The 19430-nt window shown below is 42.8% G+C and overlaps 1 protein-coding gene across 14 annotated transcripts in view; it reads right to left on the bottom strand.

Annotated features, from left to right (window-relative positions):
• The window catches only part of Sv2b (synaptic vesicle glycoprotein 2B), a 169298-nt gene that overhangs the window by 60703 nt on the left and 89165 nt on the right, over nucleotides 1-19430 (bottom strand). For 8 of the 14 annotated variants that reach the window (XM_060367359.1, XM_021659027.2, XM_060367356.1 and 5 more), the window contains one exon: nucleotides 4605-5449. The exons of the other annotated variants lie outside the window; for them this stretch is intronic. In XM_060367359.1, coding sequence (XP_060223342.1) covers nucleotides 4605-5055 — 451 coding nt within the window. In that variant the 5' untranslated portion in view covers nucleotides 5056-5449. The remainder of the gene's footprint in view (nucleotides 1-4604; nucleotides 5450-19430) is intronic. 14 annotated transcript variants of the gene reach the window in all.

Here is a 19430-nt window from a genome sequence, read left to right on the forward strand (position 1 = left end):
ACAGTGACAGGCCACCCCTTCCAACTTTTTATACGGGTTCTGGGAACCCAAACTCAGATCTTCATGCAGCAGGCATAGTGCTCACTGGAGCAGCCCCAGGTCTGCATTCAGCTCCTTGGGTGGAATGACAGCCACAGCTGCTATACAGCTCAGAATCTTCGTAGTAGTGTAAGATGTTTAACACTGGACAGCTTTCCGTCGCCTGTGGATTCGAGCTGCCATCGCCACAGACAGCAGTCAGTATGAGAACCGTCAGCTCTCCTTCTGTGCTAAGCCATCCTGTGGTCTACATGATGGTGATAAGCAAGAGTACGTGAAGGAAATAAACTGACCACATAAAGGAATGCATAAAAACAATATAGTGGTAGGGACACGGAGGACATATTTTGTGCTAAGCGTTTGGACATGGAGTGTTCCTCTCCCATGAGTAACTTGCATGCTGATTTTTAAAGCTTAGGAAAAAAAAAAGAAAGAAAAAGAAGTTCATAAATCAAATGTTCCGCCCTGACACTCAGCAATCATTTGTATATAAAATAATTAAAAGATAACTTTTCATGAAATCAGAGTGATAAACTCATCTCTGAGATACTATGAAAATTCAACTCACAATTTCTGTCAATTGAATAACCTCATCGCAGGACATTGCTTTATATCCTGTCCATAGTCAGGACAGACTCCAGATCCCAGGAGCCCCCTGTTAGGATCAAAAGTCCCTAGGACTTTCCACTACCGTAAGCAAGAAAAACAAACAAGCAGTGAGCCTGTCAGGAAACCAGGACTCTGCAAGCAAACACGGCACTGTTGTCTGCAAGTGAAGCTGCCTTTCTTCTGATAGACATAAGACTGGAGTGTACCTCTTTCATAAAGTAAGGATCAGGTATCACATCATCAAGCCCCCACAGAAAGGATGTTAGTGGTTTGTCTTTTATGCCATACAAGTTAAGTGGCACCTTCGCTAAAAAAAAAAAAAAAAAAAAATAGAACTCATAGCTACCATGAGAAACAACTAACTAACATACCAAGGGAGCATCTTAAATTTCTCTGGACTGATTTCGATTTTTTTTCCAGGAAGAAAAATAAAATGATCTGTGAGTTAGACCTGGATTGTTCTCTGTGTTATTTACTTGAGCCATTAACTGAGAGTCAAGCTAGGGGCTTCACTTCAGAGAGGTTTGTTGTTGTTGTTTGTTTGTTTGTTTTGTTTTTTAATAATGGAAGTAGAGTAGAGAATGCTCTGGGTTAATGCTGGAATACAAAGGCCTACTGCAGCTAAGGTCAAGCAGCTTGACTTAAGAGTCTACAGAGCATCATTTGGCTGAAGGATATGTGCAAAGTCATCAGAGCAAATATGGCCCTGAGTGTGGGTGTCTCTTCACTACCAAGCAATCAGAATAATAATAATAATAATAATAACAACTTCAATCAAAAGCTACGAAAATATCTTGAGCACCTGCAAAGTTCAGGCAGTAAGTCAGCTAGGTTAACTACATTAAATCCAGAAAGGTTGAATTCAAGCCATCTTCACAGAAATCCTACTGAACAGGTAACACCATAATCCACATTTTACATGTGAAGGAGCCCAGATAGAGACCAACTGAGAAATTTTTCTGAGGTTGCCCCACAAAGAGTCAGCAGTGATACTTCAAACGCAAATAACTTGGTCCTGACATCCATTATGTCAATGCAATCAGAATCTGTGCAAATGCTGGCAGGAGGGTGTCATGGCACAAAGACGGGAGCAGAGTTGTTTATAGAGAGTGCTTGTACTGTTGCTTTGCCTGTGTTTTCTCGGTCCTCGCATCAGAAGTGCCATTAACCTTACTTATTTCTTGGGAAAACTGAGTTACAGGATTTGGAACTTGCCTAAGGTCATTGACTGATAATAACATAGCTAGCTGCCAAACTCTCATGGTCAAACTCCAATGCTCAAGTTATTATCCACTCTAGCATGACCCCTCGTGGAGAGAAGTCTGCACAGGGCATGGCTTCTTTGCCACAGCCCATGATTAAGAAAAAGAGCAGGATGGTACAGAGGCATGAACTTCTTCAAAGACTTCAAAGTGAGAGCGTCCTGACATCATGCCCTGCTTGGCACTTACTATCTCTGTGGACTTAGATAGGGCTCTCTGAATTGCTTTCTATGTGTGACTAACCCCACAGTGACTCTGAGACCCTCAGTCACCCTCTCCTTGATCCCCTTAGATTCATGTTTTCTTGACCACACAGCAAGTCTCCTAAGTACCAAGCAGAAATCTCTGCTCAGGGTCTATGTGTCCTTCTCAGTTTGAGTCATAGATCTACTTGATAAACACAGACGGCAAAATTGCAACAGCATGAGCTCTGCAGATCATCACCACATTCCCTCGGCTCATGCCCATCGTTTGTCCTGCGAGAAGCTGAAGCTGCCACAATACTGCAGTTCTGCTAATGGGGTTGCTAGGGCACTGTGGTGCCAGAGTGACTGATGGGCATTAAACCATTATTGACATTGCCAGAATAAATAGGGACTCGGGTTTCAGCTGGGAAGAGCACAAAACAAGATGATTACATAGAAATGCTTAAGTCAGTTAGGGATGGATTGGTTTCAGTTAGAAATTCTGCTCTTCAGTTTGCCCTTTAAAAAATCTACTATTCTGGGCTGGAGAGATGATGGTTCAGCGGTTAAGAGCACTGGCTGCTCTTCCATAGGAGCCAGGTTCATATTCCCAGTACCCACATGGCAACTCAAAACTGTTTGTAATTCCAGTTCCAGGGGATCCAACACCCTCACACAGACACACATGCAGGCAAAACACCAACACACAAATAAAAGTAAAAATAAATAAACTATTTAAAATCTACTCTTCAACATTTAAGGTTGGGTGGTGTGTATGCGCCTGTGTAGGGACACACACACACTCATTACTAAAAATTCTACTGGCATTTAAAAACTTAATGACACACCAGCTTCTCAAAGCATTGCTTCTGTTTGTATACACTCAGTCTCCTTTGATTTTCTTGGTCATGCCTGATGGAATTTTAAATGGCATTATAGTTAAGCATAAATGTATAACTCAAGTTTCAATGGCCCTGAGACAATTTTTTTTTGTTTGTCTAGTTTTGGAGGGTTTTTTGTTTGTTTGTTTGTTTGTTTGGTGACAGTTCTTGTGTTTCTCTACATAAGCATTTTCTTACTTTTTTTCCCCTTGATTTTGTGATAGTCTGACCAAAAAGCACAAGCTGACCTCAAGTTCAAGCCCTCTTGCTTCCACATCCTGAGTTCAGTCTCAGTTTTACTGAAGCACAATTGCATCGATTTGTTACATGTTGTCTCCAGAGGATTTTGGTGGATTTGGTTAGTTGTGACAGAGGCCATCTGGGCTTCGAAAATGATTACTATCTCAGTCTGTTCAGAAATGTTTGCTAACTCTTCTTCCAAAGTCAAGGTCTAGAATAATACAAAATGAATCCTAGAGTTTATCTTTGAAGTTAGTAAGTCTTTGCTGTATTCATGAAGACCTTCTTATCTTGTGATATATAGTGTTTTGTTTTAAGAAATGAGCTATTTTTTTCTACAGGACTGTGTAACGGGTACCAGCATACGATAGACCAGAAATATGTACCTATTTGCTGAATTTCTGAGTTGGGTGTCTGGACAGATGTAGAAATCTTGGGAGCCATAAATATTTTTTTCTTGAATGAGAAAGTGGCTCATGTCAAATCTCAATACTTACATGTTTCTTGAGCTCTGTATGGACACTATATTTAGAGAGTAGATATGGTTTTCAGAACATTTGGAGATCAAGATAAGCCCTTGACTAACTTATGATAAATCTTTTCTATTCCACACCATTTGGGCCCATCTTCTCTATAACTACACAAAATCCTATCTGTCTCAAGCCCCGGGGGTTGGATCTGACAGTGCTGGTCTGCTAGCTGACTTGCAAGCTGGTCCTCTATCTTTCAGAATCCATCTGTGCTTCACACCATAGTTCTCAGCTCCCTGTGAGGACTCTGTGGGGACGCTCAAGCCCATCAGTTATCCAGAGCACATGGGCACTCAGCCACTAACTCTAAATACAGGAGAAACTGGGAGCAGATGCCACTGGATTCTGGGAAGACACATAAAGAACAAATTATGAAAGAGACCTCTGCTCTACTTCTTCCAAAATGTTATTGTTACTGTTACTTGGAGAAGAATGATGATTTCATAGGAGAAGAGTCTGTCATTCAAGAAAACAAGATTTGGGGATCAAAGAAAGAATCAAACAAACTTAAATAGAAAAGCAAGCTCTGATACCAGCTATGTAAGTTTGAGTCAGTAAATTGGTAAATTGGTTTCCATAATACAATAACATGTTAATGGCAAAATGACTGTAAGACTATAACTTTGCTAGACATTGTGGCACATTTAAGGTGTCTAACAGTGACAGACGATATAAATGCTTATATATGCATATATATACATATATATATACATATATATGTATATATATGTATATATACATACATATATATACATATATATATATATATATATATATATATATATATATATATATATCCTCCTTTACTTGCATATAAGAATGTTACAAGGAAAAAGGCCTTTGGGAGTTTCTACTTACCAAGCATCCCTTTCTTGGAACTGGACAGACACATGTCTTTCTCTGCACTGGGCAGGGCAAAGCTCACCACAAACGCTTCCACCCCATCAGCCATCAAGGCCAAACCCAAGACAAAAAAGAGGGTCCACTGGAAGCGTCCATGGCCACACTCATCAATGATGGTCTCGTATTGGTGAGCCAACTGCTCCTCATCTTCCATCCTCTCAGCCATCAGGTCTGCCTGACCCCCGAGGCCATCTGCTCTGGAGGATGCCATCTTCGCCTGCTTAGACTTGACATCATCTGGATGAGGGATGCCCTGGTACTCGCCCTCATAGATCTCATCCTCCTCATCGTGGCCTTCTGTAACATCACTCTGTGCATCTTCTTCCTGGTTTGGCTCGTTGCCCCGGTAGTAGCTATCACTGGGGGCATAGCCCTCATAGTTGTCCCGATACCTGTAATCATCCATTCTTTGGTCTGGGCTTGTCTGGTTAGCCTCTCAAGCTATATCTCTTGCTCTGTGGTAAATGTTTAGGCTATTCCAATAACCATCATCTATTATGTGGTTGAAATGATGAGTATGTTCATATGCTTTTTTTAGCCAAAGCTGCACCTTTTAAATTTGTTTCTCAAACCAACCAGCTTCATACAAAGACAACCTAAGCAGCCTTTTGCACTCGGTGTGTGTTCAGTGTCTTTGGTAGGCGTCAAACTCTGGCCTGTTTTCCTTCTGTGACCTAGAAGCTTGTGCTAGGAGGCGCTAACGAAACATGGGTCCAGCTGCTCTCTTTGCCAAGGTGGGGGCAGTGCTTGGCAGCTCTCTGGCTATGGCGTCTGTTTGTCCTTCTGCTGAAGGTTGTGCTCTGGAGGTAGAGACAGGAAAGGAAATGGTTACAAACGGCTGAGACATGAATAAAATGAAAACATTTACTAATGCCCATACTTCATGTGAAAGGTGAGGTAGATTTTGGTTAGGCATTTGAATTCACATAAGCTAGATAGGGATTGAATCAGTGATGTTGGCAAATGGAAACTACGCACAGAGAAGTCTTTTAAGCTGTAAAGAACCAGGTGAAGGTCAAAGGTCAGATCTTCCGCAGGAATGCAATAGGAAGTGGTCAAGGGACTTTCACTGCCAGGCAACTTTATGTCATGGGTTTCCTTTGAACTTATCAAGCTTTCGGCAGTAATAGAAGTATCCTATGGGTCAATTTCTATTATATAAACACATGCTTTTCCAACTTCACTATGAAGTAACTGTATCATTTACATCTGAAAATGTAGAGCATAGAAATACCCTAGAGAGCTTTCTCCAAGGCCCAGCTTGCTTTTGAGATCAGCATTGCAGCTCAAGGGCCGCTATGACCTTGTACTTGGTTCAAATGGGTAAGAATAGGAGCTGAGTCTGAGACCCAGAGCCACATCTCTCAGATTTTCTGAAGCATGACTCTGATGCATGACAGGCATGACGCCTCATTCCAAGCTTCAGTGCTCTCACTTGTAAGGCAAAGACAATAGTTTAAGATTATAAACTAAGTACCAGCCTACAGATCAACATATTTCAGGCAATATCGTCTTCCTAGTTCTGGAAAACCAGGAACCAGCACTGTCCTAAGGCTAAGGCACTATCTAATAACTCAGGTCTATCCACTGGTTTCCTCTGTCAACTCCAACACCCAAGAGGTAGATGCTCTGCCCAAATTGCCTTCCAGAACAGCAGTTTTCAACCTGTGGGTCACAACCCCTTTGGGGACAAATGACCCTTTCACAAAGGTAGCCTAAGACCATCAGAAAACACTGATATTAACATTATGTTTCCTAACAATAGCAAAATGACAGTTAAAAAGTAGCAATGAAGAGAATGGTTTAGGGTCAACCCAACATAAAGAACTATATTTAAGGGTCGAAAGCATTAGGAAGGTTGAGAATCTCGAGTCTCACAGGATTCGAGCCATTATTGAATCATGTACCCAAATGTGGACTGAAAATCAGCTACACACTGAGAACTAGAGAAGGCATGGAAAAGGAAGGAAAGAAAAGGAAAAGGGGGTAAGAGGAAAGAGTGCGGGGAGCAGGAAGAAACATTTCATCTAATGGGTAAAGCAACTGTGGCTCAGGAGGGGTTAATAACAGAAGCAAAGCTGGTTGTGTGAGGTCCACACCTCTTTACGGGGCTAACTCTTGAATGCTGTCCTGGGTGACAGACACATTAGAATGCAGAGTAACTTTGAAAACACAGTTTCCAGAGCTCTAGAACTGGGGCTTTTCACACAGCTCCCCAAGTACCCACAAGGCCCCACCTCTCTGAGCAGATCCTCCACAGGACAGGCTAGGCCCCTCCCTCAGCCCTTCTCTTCTCCAGCTGTGGCCAGGAGCCAGATTTTCTGACTGAGGTAGATATTCAGATCTCTTCCTGTCAAAGCCGACAGAAATCCATTTGTTAGTTCAGCCCACCTGCCAACAAATTCATAACCATCAAGACTTTCTAGGCCTCCTGCCACACCTGGAACCCTCTGTCCTTTCTCGAGTTCAGCAGATCTCACTTCACAATAGAAAACACAGTCCTGCCCTTTCGGCAGCTGCTGGACTCCTTCCCTGCCCACATTCCATCTCTGGGCCCTCGGCACCACACCTGCCACCTGGCTCTCCTCGCTTCAGCCTTGGATGGACTCTGGCTCTGGGAATCATCTAACTCCAATGATAGAAGGTATTTTCTCATGGAAGGGTGATTTAAAAATAAATGCTGGGTATCAAATGCAGGTGGCTCATTGGGATTGGAATAATGGCCTGATCTCCCAAAGACACTGAACTGCAGCATGGAAATCAGGCCTGTAAATACCATTTGTCACAAGCACCACTACCAACCCAGGAGACTTGAAGCAATAATATTAAAGAAGCTAGCAAGAAATACTTAAGAGAATGACTCTCGCTCTACTCTTGCACAATTTTCACCGTCTCCAATAAACAAACTTCTCTTGGACCAGGCTGGTCTGGATCATGCCAGATTAATATTCTAAGTCAGTTTTTATTGCATGCATTTAGGAACCCTAGGAGGACAATAAATCACACATAAACAGCGGGGGAGCATGCACCATGCTGTCACGTGGAGAAGGTGTGCCAAGAGCCTGAGATCTGCTGGGTTATTTCTATTCTGGAGGCCTCGCCAAAATGTCACGAGCCGGGAAAGAAAGCTTCTCAATTCTGAAAGCATATGTGGGAAATACCACTTTGGGTAAAGAGGCTGGGACTTTCTCTGTGGAAAGAGACGGGTCTTTGTCAAAACAAACCCCCCACTCCCCTGATCTGGCTAAAGAAAACAGCCGTAATGTCAAGCACAGTGAAGCAAAGGGGACTCCCTGTTAAGTGGGATTTTGTTTTTTTGGTTTTTGGGTTTTTTTTAGTATTTCTTGAAGCATCTTTCTCATTGAGAAATCCGAGTTGTTTTTTTTTTTTTCCACAGAAGAAGATTTTCTAGAGAACACAACATTTGCAATATTGTGGGTTAAATTGCCTCCTTCACAGAAGATAAATTGAAGCCTGACCCTTAGGATCTGAGAGTGCGACCTCATTAAGAACAGAGTCCGAGACTGGAGAGGCCAGTCAGGGGGTTAGTGCTTGGTGTGCCAGCATGAGAAGCTGAGTTCAGATGCCCGGGAAGCACTTGGGTGGCAGGAAAAGGAGACTTTACGGACCTGCTGGCCTCTAGCCTAGCTGAAATATAAAATGTCATGTGAGCGCCAAGTCTTAGGAAGAGATCCTGTTTCAACAAAATAAGTGGAGAAAGTAAGAGAGAAACATACTGAATGAGTTTTTCTAGCTTCAGCATTTGTTCATAGGCACATGAGCAAGCACATGCGCACAAGCACACACACACACACACACACACACACACACACACACCAAGGTTTTACAGAAGTGCTGAAACAGGGCATTAGGGTAAGCCTAAACTAACTGTGACCTTAGGTAAAAGACAAATCTGGATGTGGAGACAGGAAGACAGATGCGCATGGAGGGAAGATGATGTGGGCTTTCAGGGACAGTGTCATCTACAAGCTACAGCAGGCTTGAGGCCACCAACATGGTGAAGCAGGCTGGGGACAGTCTCCCTCATGGCTCTCAAAAGAGCCAAGATGCTGACTCCTTGATTTAGGACTTCTAAGAGTCTCCGGAACTGGGACACAGCAGATCTCTTTCATCTGATCCACAAAAAAATCTGCAATATCGGTTACTCTGACCCTTTGAAAGAACAGTCAACAGGTTCATCAGCTACACAGCAAGGAAAAGACACCCACAGGGGCAACCATTAGCTAAGCTCTAAAGTGATCACTTCCCATGATGCCTTGCCTATGCTCAGGGCCAAGAACGAATTGTGATTATCTGAGTCATGGATGGAGAGATGAAGGTCTGGGAGGATAAAAGGATGTGCCTATGTGAACGCAGAGAATTAGTACCAGGGACTGATTGTGAAGGTTTCAAACACAATGTTGGGGGATGTGCAGAGAGAAATTAAACTGGAACCCAAGGAGGCAAGCCAAGGCCCCACACGCAGCTGGCAGCAGAACTAACCTTGATAGACAGTGGATCCCACTTCCACGATGGAGTTTTTCTCCCTACCCTCACCAGGCATTTCCCAGGATCTTTGGTGCGCACGGCCCTGTGTAAATGGACACAATGTAGCCCCATTCTCAAGAGGCTGATCCATCATGAAAATGTAAAATTCAAACAGAGATCATCACTCGGTGATGACACTTACACCCTGGTTAATCTTCATTGTCAACTTGACCGAATTTACACTCTCTTGCGAGAGCTATCGCTGGGATTGTCTAAGGGTGTTTCAAGGCAAATTTAACCGAGGAGGGTGGCACAATGGCCACGGGCCAGAGTCCCAGACAGAATAAAACATCAGGTGCTCTGTGTCCCGAGTACAGTGGCAATGTGACCATCTGCCTCATATTCCCACCGTCATACCTTCAACGCTATGATGGATGGCACTTTCTTCCTGTTTTTGTCAGGCATTTTGTCACAGCCATGAGAAAAAATAACTAATGCACAATTTTAATTATTAATTATGCTATCTTCGTTTATTGAGTACTTGACGTATTGCTTTGGGCCAGATCCTGAGCTAAGTTTATCTAAAAGATGTGTTTTACATCTTTTAGCCAGTATATGAACCCCATGAGGCAGTCCCATAGTTATCACAATTTTCAGAGAAGAAGATTGCACATGAAGAAACCAGACAGGTGACCCAGAGAGGCATGGAGAAGTGGAATTCTACAAGGGGATTTCGGAGGAAGGAGGGTCACTGCTGGCTGAGACCTGCTGAGAAAGCATCCTAGGGATAGGGAGACATCCAAAGGCAGAGAGGGCTCAGGGACACTTGGGCACCACAAGGAAGGCACCAGAAGCTGGAGGACAGGGCCTGCAAGTGAGATTAGCTCTTCTTTTGTGGAGCACAGTGAGAAGCCAGCTGGCCTGCAACAGAGGATCCACAGGAAGTGAAGTGATCCACAGGAAGTGAAGGAGATTGATGGGAGTGGAAATCGAGGCCAATCTCAGTGCTTTGATCAGAGGCAGGAATTTTGTATGAATGGGGCATAGGAGGAGAAAAGGGAGGATGGGTGGGATTAGGAGGGCCTGAGGGAGGGGGTTACAGTTGGGAGACAAAATGAATAAATTGTAATTAATAATAATTCAATAACATTTTTCAAAGACTGTGAAAATGAGTGGGGAGGGTGTTCAGTGAGACCTGGAAAGTTCTCAGTGGTGAGGATATGAGTTCTGGCTTTAACAAAAATATGAGATGGGGGACAATGAAATCAGGGAGATGCATGTGCCAGAAGACATGTGTGGAATGAATAGCACATGCCCCGTAGGTGTAAAGATGAGGACCAACGCGACTAGAAGAGTGATGATTCTAGCCGGCCAAAGGCTAGCTTGCCAGTATTTCCAGGATTCTGTGATTTCTTTGTACTTAGGACAAACAAAGGATCTTCCCCACCAATTTGCCTTTTTGGTATGGTAGTAAGAAGTTTCTCAAACACCCTTGTGTCTGGGAGACCCTGATTCAAATCCTGATTCTGTTCTTTCTTGCTACCTATGTAGAAGTTACTAATGGCCTCTCAGTGCCTCGGATTCCTCGTCTGTTGTTAATGGTTATAATTATAGCACTCATGCATAAAGTCACCGTGAGGATTCAGTGAGCTGTCCGTAAACCTCAGTCACCACAGCTCCTGGCATGCACAGGTGTAACCACACAAATCTCATCTTATAATGTTTGCTATCTAAGTATTGGGAATTCAAATGTAGCCAAGATCCCATCTTTAGCCCAACTCCCTCCCCATCTGAGCCCATCTGGGCTGTTGTAGAGAACCAAATACAAAGAACAGACTGACATTTAGCTACTCATTGTAAACTATTGGTTTCCAAACCTCCTGGTGCTGATCTATTTGTCATCTTTCTTTAACTCTTACAATAATAGCCTCATCTAGCTACACGATTCAGAATCATTTGCCATAGACACTTGTTTAGAACAAAGTTGAAAAACAATACTGTAATCAAATTATGTAGGTCTCCCCAGAAGTTTGAACACTGTGGGGCCTTAAACATATTCATTTATGAGAGGAAAAGGTATTCCAAGAGAAAATAAATTTGGTAAGCACCCATTCTTTATTTGTGCTTCTCTTTCACGGCACACACTGTCATATTGACAGCTGTAAAACCGAACAAAAACCTACTTGACACACAATGAGACACTATGACACACCCACCAGGATAGCTGTAATCAACAGACAGATGACAGCACGTGTGGGCTACGAGGCGATGAAGTAGAACCATGAGAAATGGCTGGTGAGAATGAGAAATGGCTTAACCACCATGGAAAATAGTTTGCAAAAAAAAAAAATTACCCAAGAAAAATAAAGACATATGCTTACACAAAGACTTGAATGTGTTCACAGCAGTAGCATCTACATCAGCTCCAAAGTGGGATTAACACAAGTGCCCACGAGCCCATGAACACATAAATGAAATGTCATGTATCTATGCAGTACAAGGTAAATTTGACACTAAGAAGGACCAAATTAGTGATACATACAACAGATTGGACAGATATTCAGCTAGCTACAAATGACCACAGATTGTCTTATTCTATTTATATAAAATAACCCGAATAAGCAAGTCCATAAGGAGAGAAAATAGGTCAGGGGTGGTCTAGGGCCATGGTAGGAGTGGGTGTAGAGTCCAAATGAGTTCTATGTTGGGAAGCATAGAAGTGATGGGAATTCCTCGGAATAGTTTACAGTGGTGAATTTACAACTCAATGTGCTCACTAAAAGTCCCTTATCTGTGTGTTCATGAGTAGATTCTGTGACATGGAATTATAGCTGCAATCTATACAGAGGTACCTCTCTAAAGCTGTTCCTACTGAAAAGGAGTCTATCTAATTTGCTAAAAAATCTGTGTTTGCCACAGTCATAGGCCTCTTTCTCCTTGGAAATCCTAACAACATGTATGCATGCACAATCTTCTAAATAGTAAAATGCTGTTTTTTATCCAGAGTCTAGATATCTGGATTTGAGGGTCCATCCTGCTGCATCATCTAGAATCCACTTGTAGAAGAGAGAAGAACTCTACTGGAAAAGAAGATTAGGAAGCATAGCCTAGTCATTGCCTGATGGGTCACAGCAAGGGAGAAAATAAAACATGAAGCTTTTCTCCAGGTCCAGTCAAGCTCTGGTAGTAGATTATTAAGAGCAGAGTATAGATACTTCAGTGCAAGTAGTAACAGAATGTGATACCCTTAGGAAAAACAGGAGCAACCACAGAAGAGCAGGTGCCCTGGTGCCCTGCTTGACAGAAGCCAGGAGTAGTTGTGCCTTGGCTAAAATTAGTTTTGATAAGAAATCCACCCCAAATGATGAGGGTAAACGAAGAACCCAATGATTAAGACTTTATGATTAAGAAAGTTCATACCATCAGGTACCCCTGACTGTTGGACAGGAACTTGGAGAAGACTGAGACATACAAGGAAACATCCCATAGAATGTTCCTTAAGAAGCTCATTGTTAGCAGGGCGATGGCGATGGTGCATTCTTTTCATTTCAACACCCAAGAGGCAGAAGCAGGCAGATCTCTATGGGTTTGAGAACAGCCCAGTCTATAAAGAGAGTCCCAGAACTGCCAAGGGTACACAGAGAAACCCTGTCTCAAAAAATTAAGAAGAAGAGGAGGACAAGAAGAGGAAGAAGGGGAGGAGGAAGAGGAGAAAGAGGAGAAGGAGAAGCAGCCCACTATCATCTATTCTACATGAACATTAACGGGGCGAGGCAACAAACTCAGATAGTTACTAAAGAGATGTTCATGTGCCCCAGTGAGCTTAGATGCTGCTGCAGTGCTGACCCCAAATACGCCAGCTCGGCATTTGAAAAATCAACAGACACAAGAAAGTCTCTCTGGCCCTCCCTTTTCCTATCTCCACCGAAGCCACTCACAAAAGAATTCTCAGCTCTGCTACTAAAGTAGGTCATAAACTCCTCATTCCACAGGTACCCACCTAAAGCTCAGAGGAAATGAATGTCCTTATCTATGAAGAGCCTAAACAAACAGGCCTTGTATCATTTTGTTACTACTGAACCCACTCCTTTGACTTCTACACAGCTCACTATAGACCTTCCTGATTCTTGCTCCATCATTGCTGAGGCCTCCTGCGTCATACAGAACTATTATCTCTGTTCAATTTTGCTATTACGGTTTGAATATCCATTATCCTCTGTATTCTGATGTTTGGTCCCCTAGGGATACTATTTGGAGAGTTGTGGGAACTTCAGTATGTGGGTCCTAGATAGAGGAAGTAGGTTACTCAGGGAAGATTTTGGGGAGTATATTATCCCTGGCCGCTTAATGTCACTTTCTGTTTCCTGGTCTACCATGATGTGAACTTAGCTGTTCCTCCTTTTTCTTCACCATAATGAACTGAACACTATAAACCAATGGTCCTCAACCTTCCTAATGCTGTGACCCATTTTGGTGACCCCAAAGCATAAAATTATTTTCATTGCTATTCTGTAGCTATAGTTTTTCTAGTTATGAATCATGATACAAATATCTGTTTCCCAATAGTGTTAGGTGACCCCTATAAAATGGTCATTTGACCCTACAAAGGGTTCATGACCCACAGGTTAGAAATCACTGCCATAAACTGTGAACTCAGATAAATCCTTCTTTGTTTGAGTTGTGTCTATCAGATGTTTTGATCACAGCGATGCAAAGGCTAATACATTGTCTATATTGTTATATCTTCTTCCACCTATAAACCTAGTAGTAGGTGAAACCTCTCCCTCCCCTACACTGGCTCCTCTTCGGGTTTTGTCTTTGCTGAGAAGTCAACACCAATAATGAAGACTTGGAGATGCAGGAGAAAGGCCACTTTATAGATTACTGAGCTGCTGTCCTAAACTTGTCTTCAAGTCGTTGTGGGACCCTGGGTCAATCCCTGCCTCTTGAGGCTCCAGGCCCTCTCCTCTCCAGCGGAGCTGTGCTGAATTGTTTCTGTGCGGCCATCTGCTTCGATACTTTCTTGTGTGTTTATGCAAACACACAATGTGTCATCTGAGAAATATGTAATGTAAGTTTTCTTATTTTAATATCTAGGATAGTGTCTCTTTCTAATTAAGAGCAGTGTTTATAGGCTGACAACTTTGATAGCTCTTAATTTTTGAACACTTAGAATTGCTCTAAGAAGTCCCCTGGCATATGCGTGTTCTGTATTAGCATATTAATGTCTCTTTGTTTACTGTGTGTGTTTCTCTGCTGGAAATCTATGAACAAGTGCAGGATAAGGAACACAGTGTGTTTTATTTTGTTCTGAATCACCATCACCAAATGCATAGTCTTTGAGCATAGCAGGTCTTTGAAAATGTTTGCTCAACCAAGAAGGTTAACTGATACTCAGTGCCTCACTAAAAGCAAGTCAAAATCCACCTGGAGGCCAGAGGGCCCCTTCTTACTGTAAATAGACTCACTAGTTTAATGCTGTTTAAATTAATACTTTTATTTTTAAAAGAAAAAAAAATGAAAAGGCTAGATCAGTAAGATGCTGAGAAAGCCTCCACCTCCTCACACCTTTCTAATCCTGGCAGCATCCTAGTTGAGGTGGTGGGGCCACAGTGCTTTAAGAGAGCTTGAGTTGTCTGTTACCATGTTTCTGAATATCAACTACGTTTTAATCACCTGTGGTATTCCTTGAAATATGTTGGTATCTCTGGAAGAGGTCATATCAACTTTGGGTTGAAAATAACAGGACTCACTTATCTGGTTGGGAATGGGAGATTGCTCTTTGAAACTCCAAAAATTGCTTCTAGATTTGCCCCACTCACAACCGTGCTAGTTCATTAGTGCTACAATCTCAACTGTACGTCTCCCTTCTTAGCTGAACCACCCACCTACCTCAGTTCCATTGTATGAGAACGGAAAGCTGGTTTTCTGTGAGAAACAACTGGGGTTAAGCAAGGCCAGCCTTCTGATAACCTCCTGATTGTTTTCTCAAAATAATTAAAAGAAATCTTTTAAAGTACAGCAAGACTTAGTTGGGCGCTACAGAATGTCTCTTGCTTTTAAAATAGAAAAGTAGGAATTGTGGGAGTGGCTAGCCAAGGACTGGTCCAGCTCGAGACCCATGCCATGAGAGGGAGCCCATCCCTAACACTGCCTGAATGGTCAAGACACAGAGGACGGGTGGCTGAGAGGCCTAGGATAGAACCAAACATGAATGGCAAAAAAAAAAAGTCAATGAAATGGTTTCTAATGATATTCTGCCATGTTCATAAACTGGCATCTACTCCAATTGTCATCAGAGAGGCTTCATCCACGAACTGGTGGAGACAGATGCAGAGACCCACAGGCAAACACAGGCTTGGGGCATCCTGCTAAAGATGGGGAGGAAGAATTGTAGGAGCTGTGAGGGTCAAGGATATCACAAGAACCCCCAGAAAATCAATTACCCCGGCCCTATGGGGCTCACTGAGACTAAAACAACAATCACAGAACTTGAATGGGTCTACCCTAGGCCCTTTGTATATGCATAATAGTTGTGTAGCTTCACCAAGCGGGACTCCTAACAGAGAGAGTGAGGGCCGTCTCTGACTCTGCCTGCTTTTGGGAACCCTTGTCCTTCTGCTGGGTTGCCTCATGCAGCCTTACTGTTAGGAGAGGTGACCATTGCAAGCTAACGTGCCATGTCTGGTTGACATCCCTGAGAGGCCTGTCCTCACAGTGAAGGAGTGAATGCGTAGAGTGCAGGGACGGGAAACTGCAGTCAGGATGTAATATGTTTAGAAGAGAATAAATTAAGAAAAAAATAGAAAAGTAGGACAACAGCTGATAAAGAATGTTAATCATAGCATTGTTTATATTAACAAATATTGAAGTAAATCAAGCTAACAAGGAGACAGGCAAATAAACCTTGACTATGTATATAGTGAAATGATATGGTAATATAAACACTATGCCTTTGAAGGACTTCTATTTTAAAAAAAGAAAATGGGAAACTATTTTAGTAAAAACATTAGGAATATCATGTATTCATATATTAGATGAATAATATCCATAATATGACATAAATTTGTAGACTTTATTTTATGCAAATATCTCTGACAGGATTATCTTAATAAGACCTAAGCGTTCACTTCTTACCCCATGTCGAGATTGTTAGATCCCTTTCTGCCCACATTCTGAAGCCCAGACAGTGTTTCTCACTATATGGCCTGCCCTGTCAGGAGAATCTTTTGGTGCTGTTCAAACACAGACTTACGGAAGAAGCACTGAAGTCTCCCTCGGTGTGAAAGACCTACCTCTGGCCTAACCCCTCTTCCCCTGGAAGCAAATCATATCTTTGTGATCCCAAAGCAAAAACCAAAGAGACATCCTGCCTTCAAATACCTACGTACCTTCCAGCAGCTGAATCAGAAGAGAAGAAGACAGAGGTTGGTGCTCAAACTTACAGAGATACCCAACCACTGGGATCACACCCAGAGGCCAGGGGATATGAGTTACCTGAGAGGAGACAGAACCAACAGCCAGGTTTCAATCTACAGTACAACCTATATGGGTCAGGTTTCCTCGAGCAATGTGTCTTTAGTCCAGCCAAAGCAGAACTGCCAGTAGAAGTCAGCAGGCTTACAACACTGATCAGCAGAAACATGGTGAGAAACCATCAAGCCAGGCATCCCATCGTTTAGAAGACCTCTTCACTGAGCTCTCTGATAGGCTGGAAAGAAAATGGAGACTGACAAAAACCAGTTATGGACCCATATGTGGTCGTGCACAGCTGTAATCCCAGCTCTTGAAAGGTGAAGCAGGAAGACTACCATAAATTTAGCAAGATGGCAAGACCCTGTCTCTAAACTAAAATCAAATTTATGGGAACCTTGCCAGTGCCTCATCTCTGATTTGACTTTATCACATTTTTTTTTTCACAGCATTTCTTCCCTTGGAGTCAGTGTTACAAAGCAGATGCTTGTCATTGTATATATTTATAGGTACCAGCTATGTAAATCAGACCAGAGAGTTGACCCTGGAAGCTTTGATTTCTTCATGTGTGAAATGAGGAGAATATAACGACCTAGTTATTGAGTTTTTATGAAGGAAATATTTTCACAAAGCTTGGTACAGTGACCAAGAAGGAACTCAGCAATAAAAGCTACTGTGTGAGGCTGGGGAGATGGCTAAGTGGTTAAGATCACTGACTGCTCTTCTTCCAGAGTACCTGGGTTCAATTCCTAGCACCCACATGCCAGCTCACAACTGTTTATAACTCCAGTTCTGGAGAATCTGACACCCTCACACAGACACACATGCAGACAAAACACCGTTTCATATGAAATATAAATAAATTATTAAAAAATTTAAAAAGCTACTGTGAAAATACACCACAAAGAAAAGAGCCTTGCTCTGCCTGCATCACTTACACCTCAAAGCACCAAGGAGCTGAAAGGACAATGGAGACTTTAGCTTCATCTCCACACAAATGCAAATTTTCAATCTTTTAGATTTGGAGTAACCCCCCTTCAACTGGAGCCCTGCCCTGAACCCCCATGCCACCTTGGTCTAGGGTCATGACCTTCCACAAGCTCCTGAATATCCTCCGTGTACTGTACTGACCCTGAGTCGTAGGCACCACTCATATTCTGTTCCCAAAATGAATAATTGCTAAGGTGAAAACTTCCAAAGCAGCAATGTTGCATTTCATAGTACCTAACATGATTTTACACCATTAAGTAGCATCAAATTGCATGGAGAAAAAGTGACTCTTTTTCTATTGGTCATTTAGTTCTTTCTGAGGTAAGGCTCTTCAGACATGCCAGCTTAGGTCTACCAGCTCCCTGCTAACTCTCTAACTATCATTTCTTACAAAACAGGTACAGTCCTCAAGCTCAGAACCTTTAAAAGGGACAGCTGCAGCCTACAGAAGGCATCATGCTATTGCAGCACTTTCACTGGCTTTGTTCTTGTGATTCACACAACATAGACAGTAGTAATGCAGTTTCTTAAATGAACCCATCCAATTGATCACTTGACCCTGGAGAGGAGGCCTTGCCAGGCCACAGTGCAAGAGGATGCAGGCAGTCCTGAAAAGACTTGATAGTCTGGAGTCAGTTAGTAAGGGAGGAGGAATCCCCCTTTCTGAGAACTAGGGGGACTATAGGGATGGGGGTAGACCAGGAGAAGATGAGGGAGGGGCTATGATTGAAATGTAAAGTGAATAAATGAATTTTTAAAATTTTAAATTAAAAAGATGTTATTTTCAAAGAACATGGAAGAACATGGGAACTGTCTTTGACAAAGGTACAAACTAATATATTCTGAACTGAGTAGTTTGTCCTCTTACTTCAATCTTGCAACATTGGGACATAGTTAACTTTACCTTTCATTCTATAGACGACCCAACCGAAGCTCAAAGAGAACAACTCTCTTGCCCTTAGCGAGTAAATTTAGAAGTCTGCATTCAAACCCTTCTACACCACACTGCCTGCCTGTTGTGTTTACTGCATCTCTGGCTGCTACGTGGACAGCTCCTGGCCACCAATTATAGATCAGAAAACACTGACTATGTGTGGACATCTACCAACTGCCACTGGGAAGGCCAGCCTCTCACGCAGCACCTGTGGCCAGTCTAAAGCCGGCTTTCCTCTCTTCTCTATAATTCTGCTTTCCATTACAAGTTTACACCACGACTAGAGACACCCTAGCAGGATCGATCACTTAGGAGTATTTGCACCCCAGGCCTACCCTGAGGCTGACACTCATACCAAATCAAGCAAATCCAGGTGATGCCAAACTATCAGGTGAAGGGATCCCCATGGTGGGCAAGTTTGGGGAGACGGCTGAGGATGCGTGCAGAAGGAAAGGTGGAAAGAGGCTGGCAAGGACTTGAGTGACAACAGAAAGCATCAGCTGATTGACACCTCAAAGCCTGAGAAGAGGAACCAGCATGGGTAAATTTCCGAGTTGGACAGAGGAAAAGGAGGCACATTTGGAAGTATGAGATGCTGTTCCTGCTTATTTTTTTTTATTTTCTCATTCGTTTATTTTATTCACTTTACATGCTTGTAGCCCCTTCCCTCCACTCCTTCCAATCCTATTCTCTCTCCCTCTCCCCTACCCCCTCCCCTTTTCCTCAGAAAAGGGGAGCTCCCTTTCCCTTCTACCCCAAGTTGCATCAGGACTGAATATGTCCTCTTTCTCTGTGGCCTGTCAAAGCAGTCCTGCCAGGAGAGAGTGATCAAAAGTTGGCAAGTGAGTTCCTGTCCAATGCAGTTCTAACTTCCCTTATTAAACCTTATTAAATTA

The sequence above is a fragment of the Meriones unguiculatus genome, chromosome 14 (genome assembly GCF_030254825.1).
Source record: "Meriones unguiculatus strain TT.TT164.6M chromosome 14, Bangor_MerUng_6.1, whole genome shotgun sequence".
NCBI classification, from domain to species: Eukaryota; Metazoa; Chordata; class Mammalia; order Rodentia; family Muridae; genus Meriones; species Meriones unguiculatus.